General features: G+C 30.2%; 1 protein-coding gene across 3 annotated transcripts; it reads right to left on the minus strand.

Moving 5' to 3' along the window:
* Window positions 1-1769: 1769 nt before the first annotated feature.
* LOC126665736 (FCS-Like Zinc finger 10-like) lies at window positions 1770-4248 on the minus strand. 3 transcript variants are annotated; one of them, XM_050358628.2, is made up of 3 exons: window positions 3950-4248; window positions 2400-3482; window positions 1770-2308 (listed from the first exon to the last, which is right to left on the minus strand). In XM_050358628.2, exons 2-3 carry the CDS (start codon window positions 3443-3445, stop codon window positions 2155-2157), a joined length of 1200 nt encoding a protein of 399 aa, XP_050214585.1. In that variant the 5' UTR covers window positions 3446-3482; window positions 3950-4248; the 3' UTR covers window positions 1770-2154. The 3 variants fall into 3 exon arrangements, with proteins under 3 accessions (XP_050214585.1, XP_050214586.1, XP_055959857.1); XM_050358629.1 differs by lacking the exon at window positions 3950-4248 and adding an exon at window positions 3836-3942; XM_056103882.1 differs by lacking the exon at window positions 3950-4248 and adding an exon at window positions 3622-3790.
* Between the last annotated feature and the right edge of the window lie 8575 nt (window positions 4249-12823).

The raw sequence follows: 12823 nt of genomic DNA on the forward strand, positions 1-12823 counted from the left end.
GGACGTGGATTTTTCTTTTAAGGGAATTCAAATTAAAAATATAATATATGGTATACTTTTAAATAAAATAATATAAACTATTAATCGTTTGTGTTCTGAAATTGTTGCATCAAAAGCTTTATTTTAAATTTTTACAAACACATCTTTTCTAATATAATTGATCGATCATTAAAAATTTAATTTAAAAATTTCAATAATTTTTGGGTTTAAATATGTTGAATTCATTTTTATTTTTAGAGAAAAATCGAACATGAGTGATCGTCAGTTTTAATTGGATCGGTTAAATTAATAATTGTATAATAAGTGTATTCAAATTTTAAAGATAATATTACAATTTTACCATCATTTTAATGAAATGTTATAGTATGATTGACTTAGTCTAGAGATTATGTGATAGACTCGTCTATGTCCGTCTACCTAAGAATTTCTCCATGAGCGTATAAAAGATTGTAATATAAAAAATGGTTTGTATTATGGAATCCAGTCTGAAGTTCAGAGAATGATTTACTTTTTTGGAACGTCGCGTGATCTGTTTAGACTTAGAGAATCATTTGAGCTTTTCCCAGAAGATGCAGACTTCAGGTGTGCACAAGCCTGACAAGCTCATATTCATTGGAAGTGGGTTCCTGAATCATACCATTTGGCTTTATGTTTACATTTAAAAGAAGGCTTCTGCCATTGCTAGACGTATACGAAAAACTATATTGTCCGAGACAGCTTCATTTTTAATTTTGAAAATACTTCTGCCGTTGTTGACATTTATGAAAAACTATATTGTCCGAAATTACTTTTTTATTTTTGAAAATACTGCTCAAATTCTATATTCATAACTTACTTCCATCTCAAGACGTATAAACTCCAGAGTTTTAAAAGTATTTTTGAAAACAAAAATGAAATGCCGAAACACAACGTACAACATATTTGTGCACGAATGTACAACTCAAACCCTTGATGTGCAGAGATCTATTGAATGTTAGAAGCAAGAGCTACCATCTCGACATGGCGAGAGATTGGCTGTTGCATTTGGTCTGATAACCAGTCATGAATCATCCAATCTCAGGCTTACGACAGAAAATACCGATAACTATAAATTTCACCGATCCAAAAACGGGAACTGTTTCTGTACAGATGTCTGGTGAATCAAAGTTTGCAAGGGACAAAACTAGTCGAGACAAAACATGAGCTGCAACTGTTTTCTATCTCTATTCACAATCCTAGGATAAAAGACATAAATGTCACACCTGCCTTATTCATGAACCACCATAGCATGCTCCCACACAACCACGAAAAAATACAATATCACACATCACATCATCATGGTGTAATATTTGGACCCACACAACTGCAAAAACTATTATTAAGGCTGAAAAATGAGCTTTCAAATTTGAAAAAATATGTCGACATATCCTAGAATTATAGCTTACATCATGCCCATGGACCTTTTGTCATCACTGATAACTACAAACTATGTTAATTCATCATCCCAACATGGGCATTTCTCATCTTTTTCACTCCCTACTTTGTCATCCAAGCCAAGAAAGGAACAAGTACTTAGCAGTTAAGTTACGCGGAAACTTGCCGAGTCTTACATTTCAACATTTTGTTTCCGAAAACAGAAACGCATCTAAAACTCAAAAACTTTTTTTATATATAAGAATAACATTTTACCGTTTTTCATTTACGGATTTCCCATTTCAACGTTTTCATAGCTTGCAGCATCAAAATCGGAATCAAGTTGCTGTAAACGTTCAAGCTTAAAGAAAATGCCATACAATACAACAGCTAATATAGCATTTTATATTCAGTCAAAAACTTGTTGAGTTCACAGACTTACATTATAAGGCTGGTCAAATAGTTAAACTTGGGTAGCGTTAAAAAATTGGCTACCAGTTGTACATAAATTATAAGAGGATGCAAGTCTGAATTATGATGACCAAAAGCAAAAATATAGCCAAAGTAAATCATTTATTTCCCATGACCGTGAATGAACCACAAACAGCAAAGGCGGCGATATACAAAACGATCATCCATGGCTGCTAACAGATGCACAAGCACAGCTCTTTCAAAACAGATGATCAAGGGTGTCTAACCTTGCTGAGAGTTTCATCAATCATGGGCGTGGTGGCTACGGTTACTAATAAGGCATTGGAGCGACTATGGGGCGTCAAAAATGCCACTCTCGTAGAGTTCCTTGTCATCGTCGGACTTGAGAGGTTCACTGGATGACTTATTGTTTGCTTTCTCCAATGCCTCGTCGATCATAATCTCCTGTGCACGACAATTTAAACTGCAGAAGGCTTTATCACCTCTGCAAGAAAAGAACTAGCATTTCAAAATGAACATCCTCTGGAAAAACAGCATGAGTATGATGCATCTAAATAAATATAACTCGGACAAACCTGTAAATGTAAATGTCTTTTCCGCCATCCAATTTCTTGTTGCAGTAATAGCAGAGGTTCAAAAAATCATTTGATGCGAATGAACTATGAATCTTAGAGCTAGTAATAGCTTGAGGCATTGCAGCCTCCTTTCCTCCATTAGAGAAGTCTTTCAAAACGCAATCACCATAAATATGAGTCTTTTTGGGGTTAGGACCATGTGAAACTACACATGTATAATCCTCAGAGAGCTCAATTTCGCTGGCAGATAGAGAATCAACAAATCCATTAGCAGAGCCAGCAGGTGGTAAGTTCAAATCGATATGAAAAGAGTTATTTGAATTCGGGCTTCCTCCCGAAAATTGAAGAGGAGAAGTAACTCGGTTATTAGCTACAGTATTCAGCAGGGATTCTCCACGACCAACATTAGAATTCCGATTAGCCAAATGGGACAAGTTCGAAAATGACTTGCAGGCGTCTAGTGAACAAGACCGAACTTTTCCGAAGCGCTCACCTTCAGGTAGGGCTTCTCCGATCTCAAAAATAACATCGGAGCTGCCCTCTTGACAAGAGGAGGACTTGGCATGAGGGAAAATCGCAAAATTTCTGGGCAGAGATTTCGGTGCCTCGAAAGAATTAGCATTGACTTGAAAGTTTGGGGTTTTATTCCTAACTTTCTGGCCAAAAAGAATGTTCTTGCTATCTGATGAGTTCATAGCATCCCCAGATGCTTTCATATTAGAATCACCATCACCATCAAGAGAATTAACAATACTTAAGCCTACTTTACTACAATCCCAGCTCTTCTGGTGCCCATATTGGGACAACCTCAAGGACCTATAGGAAGGATTTGCCAAATTGGAGGACAACCTAAAATCAAGAGGAGAAGTTGGGCTTCTAACAGAATCACAATCAGACATACCCTTAGGACTTAAACCAACATAAAGACCAGGGACATTGAAAAAGGAGTTGGTGTTATAGGACTCAGAACCAGAACCAGAATCAGACTTTGTTAAAGGACCCATTTGTTGATCTTTCTGGAAGGATCTGGTTCTTTTCCTCAACATTACCCCCAAAAACACCAAACCAAAGCCCCTTTTTTTCCTGCAACAAATGAACAAATGTCAATTTTAGGGAAAAATTAAACACAAGAACTGATTATGTGGGTTGCTAAACATGATTATCATAGATCATCAAGCTACATTGAGGAAAATTAGCATTTCAACATACAAGAATCAATTACCTGAAGAAACAAAAGCGCAACCAAAGCTAACATAAACAAGGAAAATTATCTAATTAAATGCAAGATAGAAAATTATCTAACAAAACACACCAAATGCATGCAACAACTAAACTAAAAAAATGAAACTTTATTTAAAAAAAAAAACAGCCTTTTTCACATGCAACTGAAAGAACCCAGATGACATTAAATCAGAAATACAAAAAACATGACATACCCAGATGAGAAATCCTAATAAAACCAACCAACAATGCATATGAGAAGATGACCAGAGCATTCAAACTGAGAAAAAGGCCCAAAATTTGTTCAATCAAAGTATAAAAAAGCACACCTGAGTTGTTGATGTTTTTAAGAGGAAACCCCCAAATAGAGTAAAAATGGAAAGAAAAGAAAAGATGGGTTCTTTCTTTCTTGTGAAGCTCAGATTTTGTAATATTTAGTGTTGAAAAACTTGGAGAGCACTGCTTCCTTTTCTTTCACCCTCAAAATCAGCAAACCAGTGAGCTTCTCATATACTCCATTGCACTAATTATACCTTTTTTTTTATCATAAATAAAGTCTTTTCTTTTTCTTTTGCCCACAGTTTTTTGTTTCTACCTACTCCTTTGTTGAGTTATTTTAACATTAAAATTTGTATGTTAATTTTTATGTTGACATGTCTTGTTTCTGTCTCCTATCTCTTCACACACTTTTTATCATCCATTTCTAAGTTAAATAAAATATTAAAGGCTAAATACATTTAGAAGTTCTTGTATTTTACCATTTTTACTCAAAAAGCCTCTACTACAAAACAATTATCTCTTTAATCCTTATATTAAACAAAATATTTTACGCCCTTTTTATGTTTTTTAGTCCCGCTATTAATATAATTTCTTTTCTTTCAGTCATATAAAAGGGCAGGAAAATCGAAACTTGACATGTATTATAGAATAAAAAGATAATTTTTTTGGGATAGAGATTTTTTAAATAAAAATGATAAAATACAGAGATCTCTCGATAGATTTCGTCAAAAAAACAATTTTCTATTTATTTTTGTGTTTTTTAGTTTTTACCCTTATTGTCATTTTTGTAGTGATTATTCAGTCATGTTGGTAATTGTGATGAATTCAAAGTTCAGCTTTCAACATTTTTAAATTTTTTACCAGTCTTTTATTTCCACCATTAATATCATTGTCCTGAATTTTTTGCAGAAAAGTTAAATGGATGGTTAAATAGTTAAAAAAAACAAGCAATGTTAATGTGAGGACTTTTGTATTTTCTTTTTTATCCCCATTCTTTCTCCAATAATAACTTTTTGAAATATAATTAAAAAAATCATAATATAATATATTACTTAAAATTAAAATTTATTTTTATCTGATTATAATTGTTTCTCCAGTAATAATTTTTTGGAATATAATAAAAAATAATGTAATATATAATGGAGTCAAGTCGCAGGAGATCCATTCTCATACGATATCGGACTCCCGTCAGAAGAACCAAACATATGAGAAAGATGGGCGAATCCATAAAACCTGCCACGATATCATCCAATAAAATAAACACTGAATCCCTGATGACCCGGGCAAAGCGCGTCGACCCTGTAATTCAGATAGATTATCAGATTTACTACATAATTTTGATCTCTCCTATTTGGGTACAAACTCCAATTTAGGAAGATAAGTTCTAATTTAGGGAGACGGGACTATTTAGGAAGACGTTCTTAAATAGGATTCATGTCCGAATAAGGTAGATTACTCCTAATCAGGGTCAAACCCAACAAAAGTATGATTCATTTTCCTACTACAACACTATTTGCAATCGTCTACTATAAAAGGAGCATGAGATATGACTAAACACACAACTACACTAATATACTCAAAACGCTGCTTAAAGCTCTAAACTGACATTAGCATCGGAGAGTTAAATCGGACAATCACCGTCCGGTTAGCTTCTACCCTGTTTTGCAGGTCTCATTCACCGGATCAGAAGGCAGACTCCATCACTTAGTATTCAAATTTTAATTTTTAGCTTCTACCTTGTTGGCCATTATAACCCGGAATTACCAGGTATGTGAGCTTGCGTGCGGTCCACATACCGGAATTTGACAATGATATTGAGTTTCGGCTCAATAGAGTGAGTTTTAGTCACCAAAAAAGATATAAGAATGCAATAGTACTTTTGACAACTTTAAATATATTAATTTGTAAAGGATGGAGATATTTTCAGAGTAAGTTTTGATATCAGCAGAGCAGCTTTTAATATTTGGCATCACATCCTTTTATAATTAGTCAATTATTTTCTTCTTCGATAAAAAAATATATTATTTCCGTCTTTTAATTTGATATTTTCATCCTTAAATTATTATTATTATTTTGAAAATTAAACCCATGTAATCATTATTATCAAGTGGATGTGGATCATTATATTCATGAAGGATGTGCAACAAATTTGATTAATCCAATTTTGGATTATGATCCAATCAACTTTTGAATTTTTTTTAAATATTTGAAATTAATATTTTTAGCTTTCTATTATCTAAATTATATATTAATCATTATTATTTATATAAACAAATCTATATTAAGTCATCCACCATTTATTTTTTGTCAATATTAACAATATACGGAGCAATTTTAAATCAGAATGTATATCATTAATTTAACTGTAAAATTGACTTCATGCCAAAATTTAAGAAAACTAACTAATGGTATATGTCGATTTCTTTTATTCTTTTTGAGAAATTCTTAGTTAGACTCAGTCCACCACGTCATCCGTAGACTAAACCTATCACGTTATGACACGTCATTAAAATAATGGTACTATCGTAATATTACTATCCAAAAGTGTAAATAAGTAATAAACAAAATTACGATAGTGCCACTATTTTAATGACATGTCATAATATGATAGGTTAGTTTACGGATGACGTGGTAGACCGAGTCTACCTAAGAATCTCTCATTATTTTTATTTGTGGGTTATCGTTTTTTTAAAGTATATGTTAATTGCATGTTCTTGAAACTTGTCACAATTGTATGTCTTGTAAAAAAAAATCTATTGTATTGATGATTTCCCAAAACAACAAAATTAAATTAGGAATAAAAATATTAAATCAAAAGAAAAAAATAATTGACTAATTATAAAAGGATAATAATGTCAATCTTAAAAATTTCTCTGTCTATATTAAAACTTGCTTTATAAATATCGCCACCCTTTGTAATTTGTATTTTTTATTACATGAGATTATTTATAAATTGTGCTCCCTCCGTTTTATTTTAAAAGCTTTTATTTCGAAAGTTGTATTTTATTTTATATATACATTATAAAAAAAATATCTGCATTGTATATATATTAATGTTTTGTCGTTGCTAATGATAGTGGAGTTATATTTAAAATTTGTTTTAAAATGACTAAAAAGAATAAAAAATTATTTTAAAAGTAAAATAAAACTTGAAATATTAAAGTGGAGAATAGGACATCTAAAAGAGAACAAAAATAGTAAATGGTTATGTATAAGAGTATCTCTGAATTCATTCTCCCTCTTTCTACTTTCTCTTTCTAGTTTAATTTTTATTTAAATCTTGTTATGTGGTTCGGAGATGCAGATTTTTAGTTTATGATTTTCATTTTCGCTTTTAATATACATACTTTTAAAAATTTTGTTCTTTTTTTAATAAATTGCTTCGTCATAGAGATTTGAGCATTTTTAGTTTGTTTTTAATAATGTCATTTTTTATATTGATGTGTCGATCCTTAATTAAATTGAAAATATTTAGCATTGGTACGAATTAGATTCAAACCTTTTGATGAATTAATGTGATTTTCATATCACTGGAGTATATTTGAAACGGAGCACGGTGAAAATAACATTTTTAAGGATGTAAATAATGTTTATAAATTTTCAAAATTTGGGTTTATTATTTGACATTAAAATTTTATCATTAATTTTCACTTTATTGTTTTGTTTTTTAAAATAGATTAATTATCTGTTATAATGTATTTTTAAAATTTTAGTATTATTTGATTTATGAAGTATTTGGATGTTATTTTATTAATTCTATATTTAATTAAGAAAAAATATTTTTATACACAAATAATTTTAGCTTTGTATGTCTTTTTTTGATATGAGCTTGCTAGTTATTATTATTATTATATGCAAATGAAATTATTCTTAACTCGTAAAAGTTAATACAAATATTATCATTGGCGGAGCCAGTAGATCGAGTTCGGGCGACCGTCTTCCCTACTCTGCTCAGAGAACGTGAGGGGAAAGTAACAGCAGTTACGGTTTAGATCATACGTTTCAATTGAAACCCGAAATCAGGGAGACTTTTAATGGAGCCGTAACAGTACCCGAGTAGTTTTTTATCCTGTTCACAGATAACCTATTTTACGGTCAAGGGCCAGTTTGCCTTTTATTTAATTAAGGTCAAATGTTTCAAAAAGTCAAACTTTTCATGAAAGTTTCATAACATTTTATTTTTTTAATTTTATCCAATTTGTCCTGAAACGCGTGATTTCGTTCCAATTATGTCCAACTACACAATTTTACTTATGTGGCGCTGATGTGTGGCATGCTACATCAGCGCTACGTAGGCGCCACATGAGCAAAATTACACAATTGGACATTATTGAAATGAAATCATGAGTTTTAAGATAAATTGGATAAAATTGAAAGTTTTGAACTTTTGTGAAACTTTCATGAAAGATTTAGCATTTTTTAATTATCTGGCCTTTAATTAAAAGGACAAAATAGCCTTTTATCTTTTTATAAAAAGAGAAATAAGTTTTGATTTTTTTTAATCTAAAATTTGCCAAAATTTATAAATTAACCCCAAATTTTCTAACGTAATTATTTATTTTTCAAATTTTCAAATTTTTTAATTACTCTTTGATTTATAGTACTATATTTTTAAAATTCTAATTATTTTTCTCTTTCAAAATCAAACTTTTTCATTTGAATAACTTATTTTTCTATTTTAATTACACAAATTTATTTATCTTTTTTTGGATGCACAAATTAATTTTATTTATGTAATTGTATAATAATCAATTAATTGTGTGTTTTATGTTATTTACAAATTACAATATATGCAAAATAAATTGAAAAGTCTATAATATATAAATATCTTTTCAATTATTGTCATTTTATTAGATGTTTTTTTATATATTTTTTTTAAATTCCGTCCCCTGAGTCCGAACCTTGTCCGACACTGAATATTATTCTTTAAAACGAGAAATGTAAATTTTATTAAGCATATTGATGTAATAAAAGTTTCAGAAAATGAAAGAAAATATTAAAAAACATAAATTTAAAATAAAAGAAATATAAAATAAAAATAAAACGGACTTGGGTTAATCATCACAAGAGGACAGTAATGTCCTTATTTATTGGCACTGACAAACGGTAACGTCTCCTAACTGCGTCATTCTTAGCCGAGTTAACAACAATAATGTCTTGTTCTGAGTTGCTCAAATTACTAATGTGCCCCTCTTTTCAGTCGGTGGTTATTGGAATGTACCTTGTTTGTTTATGAATCATAATGGTAAAATTTCCGCTTCTGGTGCAGAACTATTCATCCGGCAGTTTTTTTTTAAAGATAATAATCGACACCTTTGGTTTTTAATTGTTAATTGTTAATTATAGAAGCGTGTTTCAAACCCAACCCACAATTTCTCAATACACTTAGAAATGTTTTAGCCATCTGAAATAGATCTATATTGACACTTATCCGCAGTTAGAGAGGTGAAAAAATCAAATCGAGTTACAAATAGAATTAAATTTATAAGTTAAGTTTAGTTTAATAAGAAAAATAGTTAGATATACACTTTATATTTAGCCTAAAAAATCAAGTCGGCTCTTTATGTCTGTAAAGATACTAAAAGACCTTTAACGTTTTTAAAAATAGTTCAAATAAGCCTCTCTACCTAACATTGTTTAAAAATCTTTCAATCGTTGATTGGGTGGAATCTAACGAGGTCTTAAGATGATTCAAGTATGCTCTCAATGTTTGACCGGCGGTTTAAGTATGTCATTCATGTATAAAAAAAATTCAAACACGCTCTTTATTAATAAAAAATGTATGGAAAAGTTCAAATGAGCATTTTATGCATAAATATGTTTAAATACGTCATTCGTGTATGAATTGGTTCAAATATCACCAGTAATAGTGAGCAAAATTATCGATCGACCAAAGTAACCGATCACACTGGTGACTTTCAGTCGGTTTGATTATAAATTTGGATTTAGTCGGTTCGGTTTTAATATAAAAAATGTAACTTTTTACTTTTTTGTTCGGTTTTAGATTTAAATTATTCAAATTAACTTTTTACTTTTTTAAATTTTATTCAAATTAACTGTATTTCTGTCTGTTTTAACCAACCAAATTAGCACTCTATTGGGTCATTTGATTTTATATTTTTTTCTTTTTTTATTCGGTTTGTTCAGTTTCGATTATTTGTTCTAACTTATATTGATACTTGTGCATGAGATGACCTATTGAAATTTTGAAAAATTTGTCTCGTAACAAAGGATATTATTATCACTTGATATTAGCAATGTAAACTAGTCGATTTTAAGAAAAATACAATCACTTTTAAGGTTGATTTGATTTTAAAATTATAAATTTAAAACTTAATTCAAATTTAATAAAATATAATTTTATAAGCTTAAACTCAAACTCGATAGTATAACTGAAATTTGGGCTGGATTTTCAACTTGATTATATGTAAAAATATTTAAAAATTAAATTTAATGAAAAAAAAGATATTATTGTATTTTTATATATAATAATAAAGAATTAAAAAAATTTACTAAAGGTTCGCAGTCTTATTGAGCGGAGTATTCTACTGCTCAAATTCAATTTAAATATTTTAATACATTAATAGCATATTTAAACTTTTTTATACATGAAGGGTATATTTGAATCTTTTTATACATGAAGAGCATGTTTGAACAGTTTCATACATGAAGGGCATGCTTGAACCACGTGATAAATAATATTGAGGGCATATTTGAACCACCTCAAGTTATATAAGTCACGTCAGATTCTACCATAACAAAAATTGACGATTTTTAAAACGATGTTAGAAGAAGAAGTTTATTTGAACTATTTTTCAAACATCTCGTGTGTTTTATCACCTTTTCAAACATAGATGGCCAACCTGATACTCAAACATAACACGGAGGGCTCATTTGACCATTTTTCCAATTTAATTTGGTACGGTTAAAAGATAACTTTTGACCACTGTCCGCTTCTTCTCTCCAAAAAAGATTATCATTTAAAAAATAAATTAAAAAGACAATAATTTTTTATTTTAAACCGGTGCTGACGAAATTTTCACTGATGTATTTATATTTGTCTTTATTTTTATATTTTTCTGAATAAACTACTTCCATCAAGAATTTTATGTGTTTTTAGTGTGTTTTATTATAATATTTGCATTTTCAACATAGATCTTTGGATTATTAAAAAATTTCAACATGTATTCAAATTTTATATCTAAATATGTTGAAGACTCGGTTATTTAACGTTTGATTGAAATATATTCCAGATGATATAAGATTGTTGGATCATGTGTGTTTGTATTTTCAATTTTTGATGTATATAAATATATGAGCAAATTGATGTGTTTAATGTTTCTAAGGTTATTGTATAGATAAAATAATTTTGTGTGAAAATTACAACAATCGTCGATTTTTTTTACGGTCATCAGTCCGGTCAAATCCACAAAGGTCAAAATCATGTCGATGAGCCTCCTTGAAAATGTACGAACAGTCGTTAAATAATGGTTATCAATTGAGGATCATCAGTATGTAACCAACGATCGTCAGTTAAATTGATCAGTTGTCAATAGAACAATAAAGTTTAACGAGCCAAGCAACGAGATGGTAAACAGTTGTCAAAGTTGAACTGATGATCGTCCATAGTGTTCAGCAATCTTCAGCTGCAAAAATTATAGGATAATAGACACTGGAGGTACCCGAACTATCGTTATATTTTATTTCGGTTACCGAAAAATTTTAATTTTTTTTATTTTGGGTACTGAAATTTAAAATTATTTCAACCGAGGTTTTTAGACCTAAAAAGATGACATGACAACTGAATTTTATAACAAAATTGAAAATAAAAATTAAACTATGCTAGCCAAATTGGAAAAAAAGTAAAGTTTGATAATCAAATTGAAAAGAAATAAAATTTAGTAACCAAAATGAAAAAAAAATCAACATTCAGTATCCAAAATGAAATATAGCGAAAGTTTGGATACCCCCACTGTTTATTATCCGAAAATTCTAATGTTATTTGTTTATTGGAAGTCAACGATCGTCACTCAAAATTTAACGATCTCTTTATTTTTTTTAGTTAGAAGTCAGTATAATATCTACATTTTTAAAATTATAAAGAAATAATTGATAATTGAAAAGGCATTACATATCAATTTGAGAGAGTGATGAGGGCGTTTTTGAATCGGCTTGATAAAATTTTAGACTTCTTTGATGGTTCTTTTAAAAATAATTTTTTAATATTTTGTGTCAATTTTAGGGGTGAATTAAACAGACCCCGTGAATATGTTCTTGAGGAAGAACAGCTCCAGGTCTGTTCTTGAAGAACAGACGGGTATATTATTCCAAAAACAGACCTTGACAGACCCGTCTGTTCTAAGAACAGACACTGTCTGCAGAACAAACTCTGGCGTCTGTTCTTTAAAGAACATACTGTCCGTTCTTTGAAGAACATGCGCCGGAGTTTGTTCTTCAAAAAACAAACTCCTAGATTAATTAGGATTTAATTTTGATTAATTAGTATTTAAGTATGATTATTTAGAGTAATTACAAATAATTAGAAACCTACTCTTCAATTAAGCTGCCACGTCGGCGTAGGGGGTTTTTGAACCGGTTTTGCCAAATTCAGAGTAAAAGTGATCTGATTTTACTAATTTAAACATTTTTGATACTTTGTGCCAAGTTGAGGGGGGTAAAGTGATCTTTGTTAGAGTGTTAAACAATACGCCAGTTAGTTAACCCTAACAATAGTTAAAATTTAACCACAAGTGATCATTTTCTCACTCTGTTGCTTTATGACCTTTTTAAGCCTTTTGGTACTAATACAATATTTTCTTGTCGTGTTGCGTGACTCAGCTTTTGGGGCTTGAGTGAATAAACCGACACGTGTATTTGAACCGGCCAATCCCCGTAAAATCAAACGGCTGTTATCTGAAGATTCC

This window comes from Mercurialis annua, linkage group LG1-X (genome assembly GCF_937616625.2).
Source record: "Mercurialis annua linkage group LG1-X, ddMerAnnu1.2, whole genome shotgun sequence".
NCBI lineage: Eukaryota > Viridiplantae > Streptophyta > Magnoliopsida > Malpighiales > Euphorbiaceae > Mercurialis > Mercurialis annua.

Coding starts and splice junctions, on each gene's coding strand:
- LOC126665736 (XM_050358628.2), bottom strand. CDS start 3,445: ATGTTGAGGAAAAGAACCAGATCCTTCCAGAAAGATCAACAAATGGGT. Junction 2,309..2,399: donor AAAGACATTTACATTTACAG/GTTTGTCCGAGT, acceptor CTTTTCTTGCAG/AGGTGATAAAGCCTTCTGCA.